The 23,187-nt window shown below is 52.9% G+C and overlaps 1 protein-coding gene across 1 annotated transcript in view; it reads right to left on the bottom strand.

Moving 5' to 3' along the window:
• LOC126076486 (spidroin-2-like) overlaps positions 1-6,876 on the bottom strand; it is a 54,797-nt gene extending 47,921 nt beyond the window's left edge. Inside the window, exons 1-2 of the mRNA XM_049884980.1 lie at positions 6,645-6,876; positions 6,115-6,600 (exon numbers count right to left, since the gene is read on the bottom strand). Coding sequence (XP_049740937.1) covers positions 6,115-6,600; positions 6,645-6,876 — 718 coding nt within the window. The remainder of the gene's footprint in view (positions 1-6,114; positions 6,601-6,644) is intronic.
• Positions 6,877-23,187: the final 16,311 nt, after the last annotated feature.

The raw sequence follows: 23,187 nt of genomic DNA on the forward strand, positions 1-23,187 counted from the left end.
TCAGAGCCCAAGCCCCTCCTCTGGACAGTGAGGGTGGCTTCACTGACTCCTGGGGTGTCTGGGGGGAATCTGGAGATCACAGGTGGCACAGCAGGCATCCAACTAGCAAACAAGTTATTTAATCTTCCAGAAATGCATTCAAAATGCAGGTAACTGGGCCCCTTCTCATCCCTACCGAATCAAGACCTCAGCAGGTAGGGCATAAGGACCTGCATTTTGGCAAATGCCAGGGAGACTCTGATGCTCCAGACAAAAAGGAAAACGCTCAATTCCTTAGCCAGCGTTCGTGATCCTGGGTGGATTTTCCCCAAACTACACATCCAGACTTATCTTTCCAAAATCCACTCCAGGCTTTCCTCCATCCATTCCTCAGCTCACATGCTGGAATCACCTGGAGTGCCCCTTGCCACCATCAGAGGCCAGCTGGACATCTTTCGGGAATCCTCCAGCCAAAAGTCAACAAGATAATAGCGAGTGTCCTGCTCTCTGCCCGGCACATCGCAGGTGCGCAATTATGGGAGAGTCATACCCACCTCTCCGCCCCTGCTTGCAGCATCAGCCCCTCAAGTTCAGGTTACAGACACAAGAGAACCACCTGTCAAATGAGCCCTACTACGTACGTGCAGGCCCTGTTCTGGGTACTGGGTGGATGTGCTGTGTGTTATTATCTCTCCCCCTGGGCTCACGGAGGGGCGCAGCTCTGGGGGCTTCTGCCTACATCCTGGGCCCAGCCCCTCTCCCTGGATGGGGCATGTTTAGAAGTGTTTGTGTGTGTGTGTGTCTGTTGAATGTGAATGCATCATCCCGTACTCAGTAGCGTGCAGATGAAAGATTCATTCAGCAAGTATTTATTGAGGACCTACTAAGTGTCCACCTGTGTGGAGCTTGCATGCTAGTGGGAGAGACAGAGAGGAAATGGCTGAACAAACAGGTTCATGCCATCCCACCAGGTAAGGAAAAGGGTGAGGGAAGGAGGCAGGCTGACTCCGGTCTGTGTCTTCCAAGCTTCAGGGAGAATTGTAGGGGGAGAGAAATGATAGAAATAGGCCAAGGAGGGAAACTGAGTCAGGCCTGAGTCTTGGGGTAGGCGCAAAGCAGGCTATCAGGCATCCCTTGGAAATTGCTCCCCAGTTCCCCCAGAGAGAGGTGATCACACACACAGAGATACAAAGATAAGCCCTCTCAGCCCCTCTGCACACCTCAGCTCGGGAGTGGGCAGCTCCTAGGCTCACCTTCTCACACTTCTTCGGGCGCCCCCAGCCTGACTTCCAGAAAAGTTTCTATACATTTCAGGGGATGAAAAATAGAGGTTGAAAAAATCAAACCAGTTGCCTTCGAGTCAGTTTCAACTCATGGCAACCCCATGTGTGCAAAGTCTATAGAACTGTATTCCATAGGGTTTTCATGGCGGTGACCTTTCAGAAGCAGATCGCCAGGCCTGAGGCACTTCTGGGTGGACTCGAACTGCCAAGCTTTCGGTTAGCAGCCGAGCACATTAACTGTTTGTACCACCCAAGGTCCTCAGATGCTGGAAAGGAAGGGGAAGGACACACACACACAAACACACACACGGCCCAGGGCCCACTCCAAGGAACAAGGAATGAATAAAGGAAACAGACGGAAAAGGAAAGGGAAACAATCTGACACCTACTATGTGCTAGACACGGACACCTACTATGTGCCAGATGTGGTGCTATACCCTTAACAAACATCTTCTTAAGTGCCTGGAAGGGTTAGGAATTTGGTACCATTAGCCACCAAGGAAACGGGGCCTCGGGGAGGTGAACTTGCTTGCCCAAGGACACACACATCAGTGAGAAAAAAAGGCCAAATTTGAAACCTAAGCCTCTGCTCTTTCCACAGGCAAGAGGTAGGAGAGTGTAGCCAAGTGGTCTAGGGGCCACAGCTGAGCCACAGCACACTTAGGGCCAGGGGACGACACTGATTCTGGAGCAGCCACCCTCTCATCACCCAGGGGGGCCTTACAGAGTGCCTGCTGTATGCCTGGCACTGTCCCAAGCACTGTGGGGGGACAAGGGAGCCCTCAAGACTTCACAGGTCATGGTGGAAAGGGGCACAGGAGGAATAAGGGGAGTTGAGACCCAGAAGTGGTCCCCAAGGGATCTTCTGTCCCTGTAGCTGTCACAAAGCACTTTCCCACCTACTGCCACACATGCTGTTTCCTAGTAGCAGATCATGGCCCCCATTTACAGATGAGCAAAGTGAGGCCCGGAGAGGTCCCTCAGCGAAAGCAGCACCTACGATGGAAAGATCCCCAGGCCCACCTGGCAAAGGAGCTCAGCGGCTAACGGTGCTGACACCAGAGTGCACTGGCAGGGTCCTAGTCTTGCTTCCACCGCTGTGTGGCCTCGGGCTGGTCTGGGACCTCTCTGAGACTGCTCCTCATCTGTGAAATGAGAAGAGAAGCTCCCACTGCAGAAGGCTTTGAGGGGATTAAACGAGTGCTGCTTGTCAGATGCTTCACTGGGCCTGGCTCGGTACAGGCTCAATGACTATGAACCAATGCCATCGTTATTATTACCACCATCACTATAATTACTATTATTGCAATCTGCAGTACAGACGGAGCCGTTCTTCTGACACTCCAGGTATAAGCCTGCCCAAGGGAGCCTGCTGGTCCCCACTTCCTCTCCAGAGCCTCCCTGGGGACTGTCTGCAGAGCTGGAGGACAAGGGATAGGGGCTGTATTATTCCAACCCCCATACACGGTCCTCAGTAATAATGGCAGTGCTTCTGCCCCAGGTGCTAACTGAGCCAAGGAGAAGGTTAATTTAATCAGGGATTGGGCTGGGGCAGCAGGAGGCAGAGGATTAAGTTAACCTTCTGGACTACGAATGCTGCCCCTGACCAGGCCTGATTTAAGCTCGGCCTTCAAGGTAAACCCTGCACACCAGCACAGCAGGTGGGAGGAGGCTGGGGGGAAGATGTGGGCCCAGGGCACTATAGCTGGGTCAGGTGAGGATAACCCCGGTGGGTACCACCCCAGCCCTGAACACAGATCCCACACTCTCTCATAAAGCCTGCAAGGTGAGCACCCGCCACCCTTTTACAGACAGAGGAGGAGACTGAGGTTCAGAGAGGCTGACCCCCATGTCGCATCCAGCCAAGATATGGGGGAGGTGTCATTGGAATCCAGTTCTGCTTCCGAAGCAGACATCCTGCCAGAGCTCAGGGGACAAGAAAGCCACAGTGCGGGGTAGGCATGGAGCCCCCAGCGATCGCCCCAGGCGGACCCCACCAGAAAAATTTCAGCAGCTGGATGCGCCCACTTCTCTCACCCTGGCTATCTCGCAGTCCGGTTTCCTTCGCTCCAGCCCAGGCACCTGGAGGAAGGCAGGTGGGGGAGGAGGGCGGGAGGAACAAGTGCTGGCTTGGGAGCCCAAGCAGCCACTACTGGTCAGGGATCTCTCTCCCTGAGGGAAGGGACCTGCTGGTCAGATGTTTCTCCCTGTACCCACTGAACAGAGGCCTGGACCATTAATAGGCACTCAGGAAATTCACAGGCGAGAATGAATCAACGGAGGAGCACAAATCACTCTCCAGACCTCAGTTTGCTCATCTGTCAAATGGCCACATAATGGCAGCCGCCCCACCCACCTCACAGGACTGTTGTGAGGATCCAAGGACAGAAAAGAAAGTTCTTTACAAAGTTAGACTTAAACCAAAACGGGGGAGCCGCTGTTCTGGACTGGGGGGGAGGAGATGAGTGGGGATGGAGCACGTGTGAACTCCCAGCCTCCATGTGCAGGACTGTGCACTCCTTGAGGTCCAACACTTCCTGTAATCCCCCCTCGCCTCTCTAACCACCCCCCATGTTAGAAATGAGAAACTGAGGCTCAGAAAGGTGATGGGAATGAACACCTAAATCACAAAATACAAAAAGTGGTGAAGTGGAATAGGAACCAAAGGTCTCTGACTCCCTGGTTGTGGTTGTTTTATATGGTCACACACACGCACACACGCACACACACGCACCCCTCCAAGGGCCTGTGTGGCCTGGCCAGGAGAGAAACAGAACAGCCACTGGCTGGGACTCAGGACGGGAGCAGCAGTGCAGGCAGAGGAGACGTGCTATTCAGGGGGGCAGGCCTCAAGGAAGGGGTCCCACACCCACCCAAGATCTGGGAAATGGGGCCTCTGGAGGGGGCCGCCCACCCTAGTGCTCCATCCCCCTACCCTCCTCACCCCTCGCACACACCGGAGGCAGACCACACTCAGCCACATGCCTTCACAGCGATGTGTCCCCACTGGCATCAAACACTCTGGCCAGTGGGGGTGACCCCTCACACTGCTGTCCCAGTGACGTCACCGGAAGCCTGGGGCTGATGTCACACCCAGAGGTTCTCACTGATGTCACGCCACAGGCCCACGCTGACGTCTCACGCACACACATGCACACCTCCCTGATGTCCCGCACACTCCCCTTACTGTGGCCCCTTCAGTAACACCCCTTTCTCTCACTGCCCAGGGGCTGCCAGCCCAGAGGTTCCCCCACCACACACACACACGCACGCACCTGAACATGCGTGCACACACAGCTTCTGGAGCTCACAGCTCGCCCGGGACAAGCACTTCCCAGCAGTGCACACATGTGCACCCATCTCACAGAACACACACACACACACACACACACACACACACACGGGCAGGCCCCCATGTCCTGCTGATGGCCTAGACATGATACACGTCCTACAGGTGCCCGCAGGCCATGGCACAGGCTGGTGTAAACCAGGCACCCCCCCACAGACGCCCAGTCCTCCCCACAATTCTGCTCCGGTATTAAGTGTTCCTCAATACCTCCAGCCTCCAGCCTGGGCGGGCAGCTTCTGCCACGTTCTTCCAGGTGCTGCTGACACCCCCACCCCCACCTCCTCTCTCCTCCACAGCCTGGCCTGCTGACAGCAACAGCCGCAGCCCGGACACACACACACACTCTAGCCCAACAGCTGTGTCTCTCTGCAAAGAGACAGAGCAGTGCCCTCCAGAGGCGGAAGGAGCCTAGGGGTAGAGGGCACAGCCCAGAGTCCACAGAAAGTGCCTCCGGCCAAGGGTCAGTGCCCCTTCTGTCTCCCTTCCTCCTTAGGCACGCCTGACACAGCACCGCCAGGCTGCCTCTGCCCTGGGCGCCAGCTCCCGGAGTGCACGCACGCAAGCATACGCTCGCACGCGCGCGCGCGCACAGACACACACCAGCTGTCTCCCCTCCAAACATTCCAAGGCAACCCTGCTGAGCCAAAGACTGTGTGTGTGTGCATGTGTGCGTGGACAGAGAGTGGGTCCACGCCTGCACACAGCTCTGTGCACACGCTCAGCACACACATCCCTCCCTACGGGCACACACCACCTGCCAGCCAACACGCCCACCCCTCCGGCCCCCTCCTCTGCCAGGCACTGGAACCTACACAGGAAAACACTCACCCAAGGGGGGCCCACACACACACACAGGCAGGGGAGCACACACACACACACAGAGCCGGCAGTGGCCGGGCCCTGCCAGAGCTGCAGTCCCCGCTGATGTACTGCTTCCCTGGGCTGCCTCCCTGCTTGCCCCACACCAGCTCCACCGAGAGAAGCAGTGCCATCCCGGGGGTCCCCAGCCCCTCGGAGGCCCCACCCCCCAATCCCGGTCCTCCTACCAAACTGGTCTCTCCCCTGCGGGGAAGAGGGAAGAGCCCCACCCTAATCTCACCAAGCACCCGGCAACCCCCCGTTACCAGCGATGAAGATGAATTCCTTGGCTCGGCAGCTCCCGGTGAAAGAGGGGAGCTAAGGTCCCCAATTCACAAATATGGGGGACAGAAAGGTGCGGTGCGGCACCGGATAGCACAACGGGTCCACCATCAAGCCTCAGCACCACCCCCCAAAATCGCCGACCGTCCTTCGCGTCCTTCCACCCCGCTTCAGCCCACCTTCCCATCCCCCAGCGCCAGGTGGTCCCCCGGGGGTCTCACGGGGATTCCCAGACCCAGCAGGCTCGGAGGTGGCTCTCTGGTCTCCTATGCCCCCACTGGCGGGGAGGGTGCCCTCTGGCTCCAGCCCCCCTCCGCCGTCCCTGCCGGCCGCCCGCTCTGCGCTCCGGAGAAATCCACTCACCTCCCTCACCGCCGGATCCGGGCCGAGCCGCCACCCCGCACTGCTGCTGCGGGCCTGCCGCGTGAGTGTGAGTGCGAGCGCGGTGCGTGTGCGCGGCGCCCTGCTGGCTTGGCGCGCCCGGCCGTGGTTCTGTGCGTGTCGTGTGTCTGTGGCGTGGCCCGTGTGTGTGTGTGTCTGTGAGCGAGCGTGTGCGCGCAGACACCGCCACCCCCGCCTCCCCGCCGCCGCGCCTCTGCTTAGCACGGCCCGCCACCCGGAGGGGGCCGGGGTCAGCGGGCGCCAGGGTCCGCGGCCGACCGTCGGTCGGTCCTCCCTCGCCAGGCCTTTCCGCAGCAGGTCCCCGCCCGCTGCCTCTCGCGGCTGGCTGGTTCCACGGACGCACGCACACTCCCAGACACACACCCGCGGGCGGGGGCCGAGCCTGGCTCTCCGCTGCAGCCGCAGAGCCGGGAGAGGCGGTGGCGGCCCGGCGGCCCCGCGGCCCCGCTGAGCCCAGGCACCGGCAGGATCCAGTCCCCAGCCCTGCTCACCCTGCGACGTCCTGGTCCTGCAGCCGCTGCCAGCGCATTCAACAGCTGGAGGCAAACTTGTAGCCGGGCGAGCAACCGGGGCTACGCAGCGCCCCCCAGCGCCGGTCCGTCCGCCTGAGGATGCCCCTACCCCCTTGGACCCCGCCTCCTGGGGGCTCTTTCCCCACCGCATCTTCCGTTGCCGCGCCGGCTTGCTGGCCTGCGTGCAGCCCTTGGTGACCCGGTGAGGCATACCCATTTTACAGGTGAGACAACTGAGGCTTAGGGAGAGAAGTGACTCCTCCAAGGTCACACAGTTATTTTGGTATCAGAGAGAGTACTAGACTCCAGGGCTCTCTGCCTTTGTGCCAGGGCTCCTGGCTGCTGCTGATTACTCTTCCCTACCCCTTGTGGAGTATGAACGTGAGGATACTAGGCTCTGCTGCAGCCAGAAGGGCATCCTAAGACCCTGTCCCTGACCAGCTCCCTCCCACCCCCCACACACACTTCTGCACCGCCTCCTGCACTGGGGCACACAAGTGCCCAGTGACAAGGCTCGGCCCTGTCAGATGTGCAGGAAGAAATCGGTGCCTCTTGGCTCCTTGGGCCTGCAATCCCAGCCCCCACAGCCTGGCAGGGCAGGCCGTGTGCAACTCAATCACTTATATGGGCTCGCACGTATCAGTGTTGGGTCCCAGGTAGCACACAGCAGAATGTTAAGCCCAGGCTGCTGGACTTCCTAGCGCGCGGGGGGGGGGGGGGGGGGATTGGTCCAGGCCAGGGGTCGGGGAGACTCCTTGGAAGAAGCTACTGCCTGAGCTGACTCCTGCTGGCAACTAGGCCTCGGTCAACTGGAGAAGATGAAGGGTGTCCCAGGCTGTGGGAACAGCATGTGCAAAGGCACAGAGGTATGAAACATGGCTGGGGGTGCAGGGAACTTCACGGAGTGGGGCATTACCAGAGCCAAATGAACAGGCTGTTTGTTCAGAAATTTCTCTCCTATCAGTTGAAGGGAAACCCTGGTGGCATAGTGGTTAAGAGCTAGGCTGCTAACCAAAAGGTCAGCAGTTCGAAACCACCAGGCACTCCTAGGAAACCCTATGGGGCAGTTCTACTCTGTCCCCTAGGGTCACTATGAGTCAAATTTACTCTATGACAATGGGTATCAGCTGAGGGACAGGAAGCCCACCCAGGATGGGGCTGGGGTGGGGGGCGGGGGGCAGACAAGCGTTGGGACACAGGCCACCCTCGTCTCCGGGTGTGGGCAGTCCACTTCTGCCCTCCATGCTCGCACCCCAGGCTGCCTGGCACACTCCTACCCACTCTTTAAGGCCCCTTGCTGTAAACCCAAACAAATCATTACTGTTGTCTCTCCTCTCTAAACTGAGCCCGCCTAGAGGGCAGAGACTGTATCAGAAATACACTGCCTCCCGTGCACAGGGCTGGGCATGGAGCAGGGTCCCAGCCCCAAGGTCACGGTGAAAGAACCCTCGCCACCACCCACCCTCTTAGGCCTCCCTGACTCCGGCCCCTGCGCCCTCTGGCGGACCCAGCGTGCAACTGCAGCGAGCTCGCCAATCTACCAGCCTGGCTTGGGCGCTCAAAGTCACACGTTGTCAAAGTTGGGCACTGACATAGGTCCGCCTAATCCACTCCAGCCCCCCAAAACTGAACAGTGACCAGTGGTGTCACTAGCGTTGATGCAAGCCAGCATGGTAACTCATGGCGTCACCCCCCTATGGACCAGGAAGTAGTGACGTTTTTTGTACAAATATTACTCGTAAATTTTAATTCCCGCGTATCACTCCTTCTTTTTCTTTAATTACTACTTCATTCTCAAAAAGTTATTGATGTAGGGTCAGAAATACTAATTACCACAAAATCGTGGCTACAACACCAGAAAAGTTGTCAAAATCCGCGACTGTAAAAACACCGGCAGCAAGGAAAACAACAGCTGGCGCTTGTGTGGATGAAACCACGTGATTCGAAGCGTCCTCCTAATTGGGTAATAATGACAGCTCTGAGCAGCGCTCATTAGCATGTTCAAAAAGCAAATCAGCATAGAGTTTTCGCCTTGTAGGTAGATTGATACATGTAAGCCGGGCTTATGAAAAATGTTTTTGTTATAATTAATTACAGTGATATTTTTATAGACAGTCATTTTGGCGTCACCTAGTGTGGTCCACGCCCCCCTACCTCCCTAATGACGCCCCTGGCATGACTCCAAAGAATTTGAGACAGCAGCGGCAAAATAGCTTCTCCTGGTTCTGTTTGTGTGGTTTTCCCAGCCATCTGCCAAAGTGCAAATCACCCCCCTCTCTGAGCCTCAGCTTCCACCTCTGCAGAAGGGGAATAACTAAAGCAGCCTGGTGCCGGCGCTCTCCCATGGGCATCTCCTCTCCCTGGGCACCTCCAGGTCTGGCTGGATTAGTCCTAAGGTGGTTTTGAGCTATAAAATTTGCTAAGATTCTCTCTTTGGAGATTTTACCCTGACTAGACAGATGTAAGGAGCACTGATGGTGCTGTGATTAAGCACTCAGCTGCTAACTGAAAGGTCAGAGGTTCGAGCCCATCAGCTGCCCCGTGGAAGAAAGATGTGACAGTCTGTTTTGGTAAAGACGACAGCCTTGGAAGCCCTATGGGGCAGTTCTACTCTGTCCTACGGAGTCACTATGTGTCGTAATTGACTCGACAGCAACAGCTTTTGGACAGATACAGATGGACAAGACTCCCTCCATTGCATGGGGAGACAAAGGGCAGCTTGCTGCAGACTCGTAGCTCAGACCCCTCATCCAGACGCTTCACTGGCTTCCTCTGGACCAGCACTGTCCAATAGAACTTCCTGCGATGGTGGGAATGTCCTGTAGCTGGACTGTTCAATGCAGTAACCACTAACCACATTGGACTATTGAGCGTTTGAAATTGTGGCTAGTGAGACTGAGGAAGTGAGCTTTTAATTTTAATTAATTTAAACCTAAATAGCCACATGTGGCTAGTGGCTGCCTTATTGGATAACGCAAGTAGAGAATTAAAGCAACTTCCTCGCTCAGGTGAAGTCCAGGGCTGATACACACACACACAAGATCCAGGCACCCTGGCCGGGCCAGAGAAGACCGCATGGAATCTCTAGGTGGGCCAGTAAGACTGAGGCAAACAGGCAACACGACAATCTCTGTCCTCTGCTGGGCCTTTCCAGCTTTGCACCTGGACATTTGCAACAACCTCCCTCATCACCTACCTGCTTGAACCCCCCCCCCCCAATAGCTCCCTGGAGTCCACTCAGGGGCACAAATACCTTCCATTTCAAATGATTGGCAGCAGCTGCCTGGGTGCTCGCTCTTTCCTGAAAGAGTGTCATGATTGATTGGCGATGTCTGCCTCAGGTGCAGACGCAGAGAAGAATGGTACGTCCTCTCCGCTAGAGTGTGAAATCCACACTCCTTATGAATAAAGCTTTTTGAAGACCGGCCCATAATTCACCTCCCAGCATCACCTCGTATCACTCCACATGCGCTCTGGGTCCAAGCGACACCAGTACCTGCCCTTTCCAGAACATGTCACGGATGCCCCATCCCATGATCTCCATACCTCCAAGCTTTGGGTCTTCCTGGTCCCTTGGCCTGGGAAATCTTTCTTCCTCTCAGCACCTTTCCCCACCTATTTCCTGCCTTTCATCAAGTGCTGATCAAAGACCCCCCTTGGTGAAGTCTCCTCTGATCCACTCCCCTCAGCTGAGCTTGTCCATTTAGTTCTTCCTCTGCTGCTTCCAGAACATTCTGTGGAGACCTCAGCGACAGCACCCATTACACTGTGTTATTCATTCTCATACGTGCCCCTCACTCTGACTTATTTTCCTCTGACCGTCTCTATAAAAGCAGCTATGCGGGGGGGAGTGATGGTTCAGTAGTAGAATTCTTGCCTTCCATGAAGGAGACGTGGATTCATTTCCCAGCCAATGTCGCAGTGGTTAAGACCTCAGCTGCTAATCAAAAGGTCAGCAATTTGAATCCACCAGCTGCTACTTGAAAACCCTGTGGGGCAGTTCTACTCTGTCCTATAGGGCCGCTATGAGTCAGGATCAACTTGACAGCAATGGGTTTGGGGTTTTTTTTTTTTTTTTTTGGTACCTCTTGCGCAGCCACCACCTGTCACTCAGTGGAGGCTTGTATGTTGTTATGATGCTGAACAGGTTTCAGTGGCGCTTCCAGACTAAGACAGACTAGGAAGAAAGGCCTGGCAAACTACTTCTGAAAATCAGCCAAGGAAAACCCTATGGATCCCAACAGCTCAGTCGGAAACCAACCATGGAGATAGTGCAGGACCATGCAGCGTTTTGTTCCATTGTGCCTGGGGTCACCACGAGTCCAGGGCCGAGTCAATGGCAGCTAACAGCAATAAATAATAGTAGCTACTGTGTATCAGGGACTTGCTCTGGGCCAGGCACTGTGCAGGACTCTTTTCACACATTATTCTTATTAATAAGCCCCAAATGTGGGCATTAGGGGCTTTATTCTGGCACCCAGCAATTATCCTCCTTTCTATCAACACCCCATTTTCCTCTCTTTGCATTACTGTGTACAGCTTTGAAGAAATGGTGATCAAGGTGCTGCCCCCTACACCCAGCTGGGCTAATTGAGTGATGGATGGAGTGATGGGTGGACAGAAAGGACACCCAGAAGTGGAACCATCCCAGAATCCTCAGTGCCAGACGACATGGCAGGCATTCCTGGCTGTCTGGACCCCACCCTGCCTCCAGATCACCTTCTCCTCGGGTACCTCCCAGCCCCTGACAGCCCACTGATGGTGGCCTTTTTTTCCAGAGTTGACCAAATGTGACTCATGTTCCCATGACCCCACTACCTGAGGGTCTTTTCTGGAAGCCCTTCCTTTCTGCAGGGCTTAGGGCACAGAAGAGTGAGAGATTCACAGCAACACTGAAAGCTTCCTCCACGGTTGAAGGTGAAGAGCAAGATGTGCCCTTTGCACTTGGATGAATTTTTTCTTTCACTTAGTCTACATGGCATTTTGAGTTTGACGCTAAGAAAATGAGGTTAAGTGATTCTCTTAGCAAAACATACACACCAAGGCGTGTAGAGGGTGTCACTTTCCTGTTTTGGATTCTGACCAAAAACCAGACTTTCTGCTCTGCCTGCAGGGCTGGAACTGAGGGCCACGAGTCACTGGGGACAGGAATCAGTGATGAGACACAGAACCTAGAGGGCAAAACTAAAGATTTCCCCCAAAGCCTCTCCCGTTGCCCACCATGGAGCCCTCTCAAATGGAATATGAAAAGATAGAGGCTGAGCTGACTTCTGGGTGCGGGGCCCTCTTACTTAGGAGTCTTTGTTTTGCTGGGCACTGCAACAGGTCAGGGTATCAAAATTGAAGTTAGGGATTAGGGAACAAATTGCTGGGCCTAAGAAGGATCAAAGGAGCCCTGGTGGCTCAATGGTTAAGCACTCAGCTGCAAACTGAAAGGTTGGTGGCTCGAGCCCAACCAGCATCTTCCCAGGAGAAAGCAAGTGATCTGCTTCCATAAAGACTACTCATTGCCAAGGAGTAGATTCTGACTCACAGTGACCCTGTAGGGCAGAGTAGAGCTGCCCCATAGGGTTTCCAAGGCAGTAAATCTTTATGGAAGCAGATTACCACATATTTCTCCCACAGAGCAGCTGGCGGGTTCAAACTGCCAACCTTTTGGTTAGCAGCCGAGCACTTAAACACTGCACCACCAGGGCTCCTTTCCATAAAGATTGCAGCCTAGGAAATGCTATGGGGCAGTTCTGCTCTGTCACATGGGATCACTAGAAGTCAACTAACTAGATGCCATACAACAATAATGATGAGAGGATTTGAAGCTGGGGGCTGGGGGAGACTGGGTAGAGAAAGAAGAGACAGCAGGTCAGGAAAGAGGTGAGAAGGAGGCAAGTCCCAGAGAAGGCCTGGCTGTGAAGGGGTTTCTAAAGGATTTTTAAGTTGTTTTGCTGTGGAGTATTGGATGTAGGAGCCCTGGTGGATCAGTGGTTAAGAGCTCAGCTGCTAACCAAAAGGTTGGCGGTTTGAATCCACCGCTCCCTCCTTGGAAACCCTATGGGGCAGTTCCACTCTGTTCTGTAGGGTCACCATGAGTCAGATCTGGCTCTACAGCAACAGGTTTGGATTTTCTTTTGGGTTTATTTGGCATAAAGGCCTCTTCCTCCACTTCAGCCTTCGCTGTCTCTTTCCTCCCCTGCTTCCCTTCACCAAAATCTACATGTCCATCGTATTGGTCATCAGCGTAACAAATCAGCTCAAAATTTATTAGCTTAAAGCAGCAACAACTATTCATTATTTCGGTCTCTGAGTCTGGAATCCGGGAGCAGCTTAGCTGAGTGGTTGTGGCTGGAGATTTCACGAGATTGCAGTCAAGATGCCACCTGGGCCTTCAGTCATCTGAAGGCTGGACTGAGGCTGAAGGATCTGTTCCAAGATAGTTCATTCACATGGCTGGCAAGCTGGTGCTGGCTGTTGGCGGGAGGCCTCAGTTCCTTGCCACGTGGACCTCTCAATAGGACTGCTTGAGTGTTCTCACAACATGGCAGCTGCTTCACCCAGAACGAGAGCAAGGAGGAAGCCACGATGTCTTTTATGACCTTGCCTCAGCAGGTACATACTGTCATTTTTGCAATTTCCTGTTGGTTACACAGATCTGACCTGTTCTTTATAGGAGGGGACCACACAAGGGTGTGAATTCCAGGAAAGGAGGATCATCAAAGGCCATCTTGGAGGTCAATGAGTTTGAGATCAATCAATTATATTTGGGAAAATCAAGGAAGTTCTGAGCTCCACATCCGGGTTAGCAAAGGCAAAATCAGAACCAGGAGTGTGGATGCCAGAGCTAGAGTCTCTGTTTCATAGAACTCTGCGGTTCTCATAGTCCACAAATCCAGGGCAGCCTGAGGCTGATTGGGCATAAAGAATGTACATAAAGGGCCTGGTGAGGCTGGACAAAAGGGTGACCAAGCATGTGGCCCTGAAGAGGCTACCTATGGGAATCAGAGACCAGGGCCACATGCTGGCGTCTGATCAGGTAAATACCCTTTGACCCAGAGCTCCAGTTATAGGAGGGAGAGCCTCATTAGGGTACCTGCGATGCCCTGCATGCCTCGTTTGAGATTGAGATTATTGGGTGGGGAGGTTTGCCAGCCTGTCTCGGCAGAGAAGGCCTGGAGAGTGCCCTGGGATGGAGGGGGGGTAGAAGTTCCCCTGTTGATCCAGGTCTGTGGCCTCGGTGCCCCATCCCTCACCAGGCACAAAGGAGGAACTTGGGGAGGGCCCTGGTGAGCCGCCCCAATGGTGCAAAGGTTAGACAATGGTGGGGTCTGCAGGGCGTTGCTGCCCAGTGGCAGATGTGTCTCATCCCCACTTCCTGAGCCAGGGCTTTGCTCTGAGACAGGTAGAGCGTGAGGGGGTGAGGGGAGGCTGGGAGTCCTAGGACCACCTGACTTTAACTGCACATTAGCCAGAGGTCACTGACCCTGCGCTGCCGGGGTGTCTGCCCTTTTATGGGGCTCCAGAATTCCACCACCCTGGGATTCTGCTGGAGCCTCAGGCCTGGGCAATGCAGCCACAGCAGGGGGTGGCGGGAGTCTTAGCTAGCTCAGCGGCCATGAGGTCAGCAGGCAGCCTGCGTTATTAAACCATCCATCCACTCTGCCAGAGGGAGGCTTGGGGTGGGGGCGGACTCGCTTCTACTGCGTGGGTCCGGAACTGGGGCAGCTGGAGGCCCCTGGGAGCTGAAGGCCACCAGGCTTGTCACAGGCTGACCTGCAGCCTGCTCCGAGTTTCCAGAGGCTGCAGGGACTGGAGAGACGCTGACTAGCCATTTTCCTCATGTTTGTTCTCTGCTCAAAAACTTCCAGGCTTTGACTCCACAGGGTAAAGCGCCATCTCCTTATACGGCATCCAGAGTTTTCCACAATCTGGCCTCACTCTACCTAGAATCACACATAATAATAGCTTGGAACGGGGGCGTTTACTCTCTCTTTCAGGCTCAATGCCAAGTGCTTCTATGAATCAAAGTCTCATTAGATAATGACAACAACCCTACTAGGTATTTGTTGTTATTACTCCCATTTACTGATGAGGCTCAGAGATGGTAAGCAGCTTGACCAAGATTGAACAGCAAGGTAGAGGTAACAAACGCCAGGAGAACTCAGGTTTTCCTGTCAATAGCTGGGCTGTGGCCAGGGACTCTAACCAAAAATTAAAAACCAAACCCAGAGCTGTCGAGTTGATTCCGACTCATAGCAACCCCATAGGACAGAGTAGAACTGCCCCATAGAGTTTCCAACGAGCGCCTGGCAGATTCAAACTGCCAACCCTTTGGTTAGCAGCCATAGCACTTAACCACTACGCCGCCAGGGTTTCCCCAGGGCCTCTACGGGTATTTTATATCATTAGTCCCATGTTTGGAGCCCTGGGGGCGCAGTAGTTAAGAGCTGAGCTGCGAGCCAAAATGTTGGCAGTTCAAATCCACCAGCCGCCCCTTGGAAACACTATGGGGCAGTTCTACTCTGTCTGTAGGGTCGCTATAAGCCAGAATCGACTCAAAGTCAATGGGTTTGGTTAGTCCCATGCTTAGCTCCAATATACCTCGCCTTTTTTTTTTTTTCCCCAGTACCTGGCTTACCTCTTGTTCTCAGTCTAGAATCCAGGACCTGAGGGTCCCTGTGGGTGGGCGTATTAGCCTCCTAGGGAGCTGTAACAAAGTACCACCAATGGGGGGCTTATACGAATAGAAATACTTTCAAAGTTCTGGAGGCTGGGAGTGGTAAATCAGGGTGTCAGCAGGGCCGTGCTTTCTCCGCTCTGGGGGAAGATCCTTTCTTGTCTCTCCCAGCTCCCGGTGGACCCAGGCTTTCCTCAGCTTGCAGCTGCAGCATGAACCCGCACTCACACGGTCCTTTTCCCGCTACTTTTCTCTCTCCCCTTTTATGGACACCACTCAGATGGGATTAGGACCTACCCCTACTCCAGGATGACCTCATGGTGACTTAACTGGTAGCATCTTCAAAGACCCTATTTCCAAACAAGTTCACGTGCACAGGTACCGGGGGTGACAGAGTTTGAGGGGACACAATTCAGTCCGGAACAGCGGATGAGTATCTGTGTGTTCCCTGTGGAGAGTAGGTTTGGGTGGCTGTTACCAGTTTACTCAGGCCCCAAACCCAGGTGCTACCTTGATGCTTGTTGTACTCCCCCCTATCTGTTTCATCAAGTCCTGTCAGCGCTGGCCTCCAAAATGTGTCCTAAACCCAACCCCTTCTGGAGTTTAAAAAAAAAAAAAGTTGCCATTGAGTCAATTCCAACTCACGGCAACTCCAAGTGTGGCCCTCCAAAAATACCTATTCAATAAAATGACTAACTGCGTGCCGGAAGGAAAGAAGGAAGGAAGGAAGGGAGGGAGGGAGGGAGGGAGGGAGGGAGGGAGGGAGGGAGGGAGGGAGGGAGGGAGGGAGGGAGGGAGGGAGGGAGGGAGGAAGGAAGGAAGGAAGGAAGGAAGGAAGGAAGGAAGGAAGGAAGGAAGGAAGGAAGGAAGGAAGGAAGGAAGGAAGGAAGGAAGGAAGGAAGGAAGGAAGGAAGGAAGGAAGGAAGGAAGGAAGGAAGGAAGGAAGGAAGACGAAAGGAAATGACGAGAGACCAGAAAGGCGGCTGAATTCCATCCTGTCCCAGGGGCTAGGGCTGGGGCCCTAGGAAAAAGGAAACCATCTCACAGAGGCATTCCAGTCATCTGCCAGCCCTCCAAAAATATATGTATCAATTTGGCTAGGCCATAATTCCCAGGATTGTGTGATTGTCCACCCTTTTGTCATCTGACAGGTGGAGAGGGGCAGGCGGCAGAGGCATGGAAGGAACAAGGCTCAGAGGCAGGACACGGCAGAGCCGCCTGCTGGAGGGGCTCTGAGAGAGGCGAGGGCATGGGGGTAGGCATCGCTCCAGAGACCATGAAGCTGGAAGGGCCTCCAAGAACACGCTGTCTCCATTTTATAGATAGGGCAACTGAGATCCAGGAAGGTGACCTGGAAGTCTGCCTTGTCTCTCCTTGAGCTAGGTAAGGTCCCTTCTGGCACCAAACCCAGGTCCCTCCCCCGCAAGGTGACTGCACACCCTCCACTCGCCCCTGGATTTCCCCAGCGGCATCTCTCCCTTCCTGGCCCACAGCCCAGGCCTGAGATAAAAGACTCACTTCTGCCCTTTCTCACTCAAATCCTTCTGATCACTCTGACTGTGGTTTTCCTGAAAATCTCCCCGTTTCCTCACATCTTCTACTCCATCCTGGGACCTGGTCCCCACTTGCTCCCCCTCCCCACGGCCCCATCACATACCTTCTCAGAACCAGCACTGCTAGGAACCTTGGCTTCCCAAACACCCAGCTACTCCTGGAGTCTGCTGGGTCTGGCCAAACCAGTGTTGTGTTTTTCCCCCACTTCTGAGGAGGGAGTTTTTTTGCCATAGACCAAGTTCCGTTTCCTCCTGCCTGCTGCCTCTCCCAGAGCAGGGCCCAATCAGGGCTGCAAACTCCCAATGCCCCGAGAAGAGGCGGCAGGGAGCAGAGCCTGGGTACAGGAGGCTGTGTGAAGCCAGGTGGGCTTGTCCAAGCAGAGCCGCCCCCCGCCCCCCAGAGGCTGAGTGGGGCCAGGAGGGAAGCAAGGCATGTGTCAGGGCCACAGTCCAGCGGTCTGGAGTTCAGGGCAGGCCCCAGCTTCTTGGGAGAGGATAACAATCTCCCTTACCATTTAGAGGATAGCTACCATGTGCCAAGGAGTCCCTGGGTGGTGGAAACAGTTAAGCACTGGGCGGTTAACAGTTAAGTTGGCAGTTTGAACTCACCCAGAGGTGCCTCAGAACAGAGTCCTGGTGATCTGCTTCCAAAAGGTCACAGCCATGAAAACCCTATTATCTTAGTTATCTAGTGCTGCTGTAACAGAAATACCACAAGTGGATGGCTTTAATATACGGGAGTTTATTCTTTCACAATCTAGTAGGCTAGAAGTTCAAACTCAGGGCATCAGCTCCAGAGGAAGTCTTCCTCTGTCAGCAGGTCCTTGTCATCAATCTTTCCCTTTCGGCGCGGGAACCCGGGGTCCAAAGGACGCGCTTTGCTCCGGACACTGCTTTCTTAGTGGTTTGAGGTCCCCCGTCTCTCTGCTCGCTTCTGGCTTTTATATCTCCAAAGAGATTGCCTCAAGACACAATCCAATCTTGTAGATTGAGTCCTGCCTCACTAACACAACTGCCACCTATCCCACCTCATTAACCATCACAGAGATAGGATTTACAACACACAGGAAAATCACATCAGATGACAAAATGGTGGACAATCACACAATACTGGCAATCGTGGCCTAGCCAAATTGATACACATATTTTTGGAGGACACGATTCAATCCATGATACCTATGGGGCACAGTTCTGCTCTGAAACACATGAGTCGCAATCAGCTCGATGGCAACCAGTTTACCAAGGGCCAGTTATATATGTGTGCTATCCTATCCTCATAACAACATGAGATGAAGTTATCGGTCAGGACTAATTGGTTGTAAGTGACAGAAACCCAATTGCAGCCCAGTTTGAACTGGCTTCAAGTCAAAAGAGAATCTATTCCCTGAGATTATCTTTAAAACTTCAACCAAAAATATCCCCTGAAGTCTTCTTTAAAGCAAGCAACAGTTTAGCTTCAGTAGTAAAGAATGTCTGCCTGGAGCACTGTGCTCTGTTAACATCTATCTATATGAGATCAAATCGACAATAGCAACTCAAAAGATTAGATGGGAATCTTAGGGGGCAGCGAATTCATGTTAACGGGGGAGGAAGAATTCGGAAAAGGAGGGTGAGAACGGTGGCACAACTTGAAGCATGTCATCAATGTCACTGAACTGTACATGTAGAAACCATTGAATTGGTGTGTTCTGCTGCGTATATTCTCAACAACAATAAAAAAAGGGGGGGGAACAAAAGAGGATATTTTGCCTCCTATAACAAGGTGTCGGGGGTCTGCTCTGAAAAAGATAGGGAAGGAGGAGTAGGCTATCTTGAACGCCATCGGCATTCTTTCTTTCTTTATGGCTTAGTTCTTTCAGGTCCACTGTCCCCGCTACACTGCAATGAGGATCACCCACCACCCAGGCTCACAGCCTTATCTACTCAAGGGAAGAATAAAAACAGCTTGTCTTCCAATTTGCACAATTCTAGGGAAAGACTCTGATTGGTCCAGCTTGGGTCACATGCCCAGCCCTTGGACCAATCACTGTGGCCAGGGCAATGAGTTGCAGATTCATGGCCAGCCTAGGTAGGGTAGCCCAGCACTTGTGTGTGTGTTGGGGGTTGGGGAGGAGGACCTGTCAGCAGAGGAATGGGGAGAGACACTCGGTGGACAAAAGCAATGGCCGCTGCATAGGTGTTTTTGTTTTGTGTTGTTTTAATAAATGTTTAATTTTGGAATAATTTTAGATTTAGAGAAAAAGTACAAGGGTAGTTGAATTTCTGTGTACCCTTCACCCAGCTTCCCCCCATGTTAACATCTTACATCACCACAAGTCCATTTGTCAAAACTAAGAAATTAACATTGGAGCATCACTACCAACTCAACTCCAGACTTCATGCGAATTTCACCTGTTTTCCCATCAATGTCCTTTTTCTGTTCCAGGATCCCATCCGGGATCCCACACGTCATTTAGTCATCCTGTCTCCTTAGTCTCCTCCAGTCTGTGACAGTTTCTCAGACTTTCCTTGCTTTTCATGAAAGGTACTGGTCAGGCATTTTGTGGAATGTCCCTCCATCTGTGTGCGTCTGATGTTTTCTCATGATTAGTATGGGTCATGGGGGGGAAGAACACCACAAAGGGGTGGCACCTTTCTCACTGCTGCATGTCAGGGGGTGCATGACATCCATGTGACTTGTTGTTACCTGCCCCCTGAGCATGACGACCCACGCACAGTGGCATGAAACCTGCCTGGTCCTGCACCATCCCTATGATTGGGAGCAGATGGGACCATTGTGATCCATAGGGTTTTTATTGGCTGATTTTTGCAAGTAGATTGCCAGGCCTTTCTTCCTAGTCCACCTTCATATGCAAGCCCTGTTGAAGCCTGTTCAACATCATAGCAACATGCAAGCCTTCACCGACAGACAGGTGGTCTGGAATCGAACCCAAGTCTCCCGTACGGAAGGCAAGAAGTCTACCACTGACTTACCACTGGTGATATTAACCTTGATTACTTGCTGAAGGTGGGGTCTTCCTCTCTTCAACAGATAGGAAGACTAATGCTCAGAGAGGTTAAGCTGCTTGAGCTAGAGCGACTAGTGAGACAGAATGTGAACCAGGGCTGTCCGACTCCCATTACCTCACAGTTCTTTGGGGTGTTAGGCAGGGAAACTGAGGCAGGGTCCCAGCCCTAGGGGTGGAGAGGTGGTAAAGGCTGCACTAGGAAAGCTGCATGAGGTGTGCACCAAGAGGACTGAGACCAGGCCCCCTTCCTGGGGGGGCAAGGCCCTGTCAGTATTGGCCTGGGGGTCCAGAAGCACAGGGGAGACCAGCCAGGAGGGGCAGGGAAAGGAGACAGAGGTTGGCACAAGGACTGTGGCTCAGCCAGATGCGAAGGATGAAGGAAGGAAGGAGTGGTGGGCATGACTAGGTCGGAGCAATCCAAGAAGCTTCCCTGGAGGAGAAGGCCATGATTGTAGGAACAGTCTGTAGGGCAGCTCGGATGTGAGGTCCATCCCCAGAGATGGGCGAGCAAAGCATTTAGGACCGCAGGCCTTGGATCCAACAAGCCTGGGTTCAAACCCTTAAGTGACCACTCCCTAAGTGGGTGGTCTTGGGCAAATGACTGTTTCCCAAACTGATTTAGAGCTTTCCAGCCCCCAGCCTTTGCTGCCTGCTCACTCACTCACCTGTAATGCTTACTCCTGAGCCGGCTCCCAGCCCTCCAGGCAGGACCAGCCACATACTTTTCGGGGCCCAGTGAAAAACAAAAATCATTAAGCATTCAAGATGACAATAGCAGAGCATTAATCCCAGTGTGGGGCCAGTCTAGGGGCAATGACTGCACACACCCATGAAGCCGGCCCTGTCCCCGGTCCTGAGTGACCGCCCTGACCCCTGTGGTCCAACGGCCCATATTTCCTCTGCAGCTCCTTGGCCCTTAATCCCGACGCGCTAGGGCTGTATGGTGCGTTTGTTTCGCTCCCATGTGGTTTTTCCTTGTTTTGTCCTGGGTGGAAGGTTGGATGAGCTGAGTTCCTAGGTGCCTCCAACAGCTAGACTGTATGTCTTTAATGTTACAGCTGTAATATTTTCTCCAGGAAGCTTCTATGTGCCTGTGACCTGATGCTAAGAGTCGAGGGTGTCAGGGCTCCCCACCCCATCATCTGAGGCCTCAAAATCCTAAGGGTCCTGGGCAGTTTGGAGGTTTTAGATGAAAGAAAAAAGACTGGAACAATTTCATTTGCTTACATCTTTTTTTAAATAATTTATTTTATTTTTGTTGTTGAGAATATACACAGCAAAAAAACATATACCAATTCAACCATTTCTACACGGACAGTTCAGTGACACTGATAACATTCCTTGAGTTATGTCACCATTTTCATTTTCGCCCTCCTTTTCTGAGTTGTTCCTCCCCATTAACATAAACTCACTGCCCCCTAAGGTTCCTGTCTGTTCTTTCAAGTTGCTGTTGTCAATTTGATCCCCTATAGATAGATCTTAAAAAAGTATCATACTCAAGGCAGGCACTCTTTACTAGTTAAGCTAAACTATTGTCTAGTTTTAAGAAGACTTCAGGGGATATTTTTAGTCTAAGGTTTAAAGATTATCTCAGGGCAGTAGTTTTGGAGGTTTATCCAGCCTCCATGAATCCAGAAAGTTTGGATTCCATGAGAATTTGAAACTCCTTTCTGCATCCCCCTCCGCCCCGCTTTTGATCAGGATTCTTCTATAGAACCTTTGATCAAAACTGTCAGTCATGGTAGCCGGGCACCATCTAATTCTTCTGGTCTCATGGCAAAGGAGGCAGTTGTTCATGGAGGTGATTAGCCACACATTCCGTCATTCACTTATATTTCGCAAATGTGAAATTAATTTTGGTTTTTGCAGGTATCCTTTTAAAGTTCTTAGGAGCTGCTTGGTTCTTAAAGTCTGTGTGTGCTACAAAGTTAACCCATCCGCAATCGCCTGTCCGAAGGGATCGTTGCTATTGAGTGCCTATTGAGTGCCGTCAAGTCGATTCCAACTCGTGGACATCCCATGCAACAGAGTAAAATTGCCCCATAGGGTATTCTCGGCTGTAAACTTTATGGAAGCAGATAGCTTAGGGTTTAACCACTGTGCTGCCAGGGCTCCTTCCTGAACGGGCCAGCCTTCCTTTTACAGGTGCCGTTCACCTGGCTGGCATATTTTTACATTTTGTGCTTTACCACTTGTTTGTTAACTTTGCATTTTTCCCTCATTATTGTCCCGAGACGGAATAGTCGAATCAGACTGCTAAGCTCACATCTTTCCTGTGCTGCGTGAACGTGCGCAAGTTACTTAATTTCGCTGGGCCTCAGTTTCTTTATCTGAAAAATGGAGGATTCTGGTTACTATTGCTGTTTAAAAATATTGTTTTGTTAGTGGCCCTTGATGCGACCCCCAACTCATGGCGACCTCATGCACGATAGAACGAAACACTGCCCAGTCCTGTACCGTCCCTGTGATCAGCTGTGCATCAGACCATTGTGATCCATAGGGTTTACCCTGGTTGATTTTCAGGCCTCTCCTCCTAGTCTGTCTTAGTCTGGGAGCTTCACTGAAACCTATTCAGCATCGTGGTAACACACAGACCACCGCTGACAGACGGGTAATGGCTGCCTGTGAGGTGCATTGGTTAGAAATCGAAGCCAGGTCTCCCACATGGAAGGCAAGAATTTTACCACTGAACCATCACTGCCCCCTAAAATTTTAGTGGTGTTAAAAAAAAGACAACCATTGTGTTTTACTCACAATGTTGTGGGTCAGGAATTCTGGAAGGGCTTAACGGGGCAGTCCTTGCTTAAGTTTCTCATCCCGTTGAAGCCATCATCTGAAGCCACAGCTTGGCTGCACCGGACGTCCAAGATGGCTCACTCCCACGGCTGGCACTTGATGCCCACTGTTGGTCAGTAGCTCTGCTTCAGTGGTGACGAGCAGCTACCTATGGCCTGTCCAACGTGACAGAGTCAGGAGAGTCGGTTTCTCACATGGCAGCTGGCTTCCCCCAGAACGAGCATCCCAAGACAATCAGATGAGCTGACCGTGCGTGTCACAAAACCTCACTTCCACTGCCTTCTACTGGCTACAAGCAAGTCACTAAGTCCAGCCCAGATTTAAGGGGAAGGGACACAGGCCCCACCTCTCTACAGCAGGAGTGTCAAAAACTTGGGGGGCATGTTTTCAAACCAGCACAATAGACACAAAACACCTAGAACGGTGCTTTGTGCCTGGCACATTGTAAGTGCCCAGTGTTTGTTTGCCACCGCTGTGTCACAGCCTCAGTAACATTA

Source organism: Elephas maximus, chromosome 4, assembly GCF_024166365.1.
Source record: "Elephas maximus indicus isolate mEleMax1 chromosome 4, mEleMax1 primary haplotype, whole genome shotgun sequence".
In the NCBI taxonomy this organism is placed as follows: domain Eukaryota; kingdom Metazoa; phylum Chordata; class Mammalia; order Proboscidea; family Elephantidae; genus Elephas; species Elephas maximus.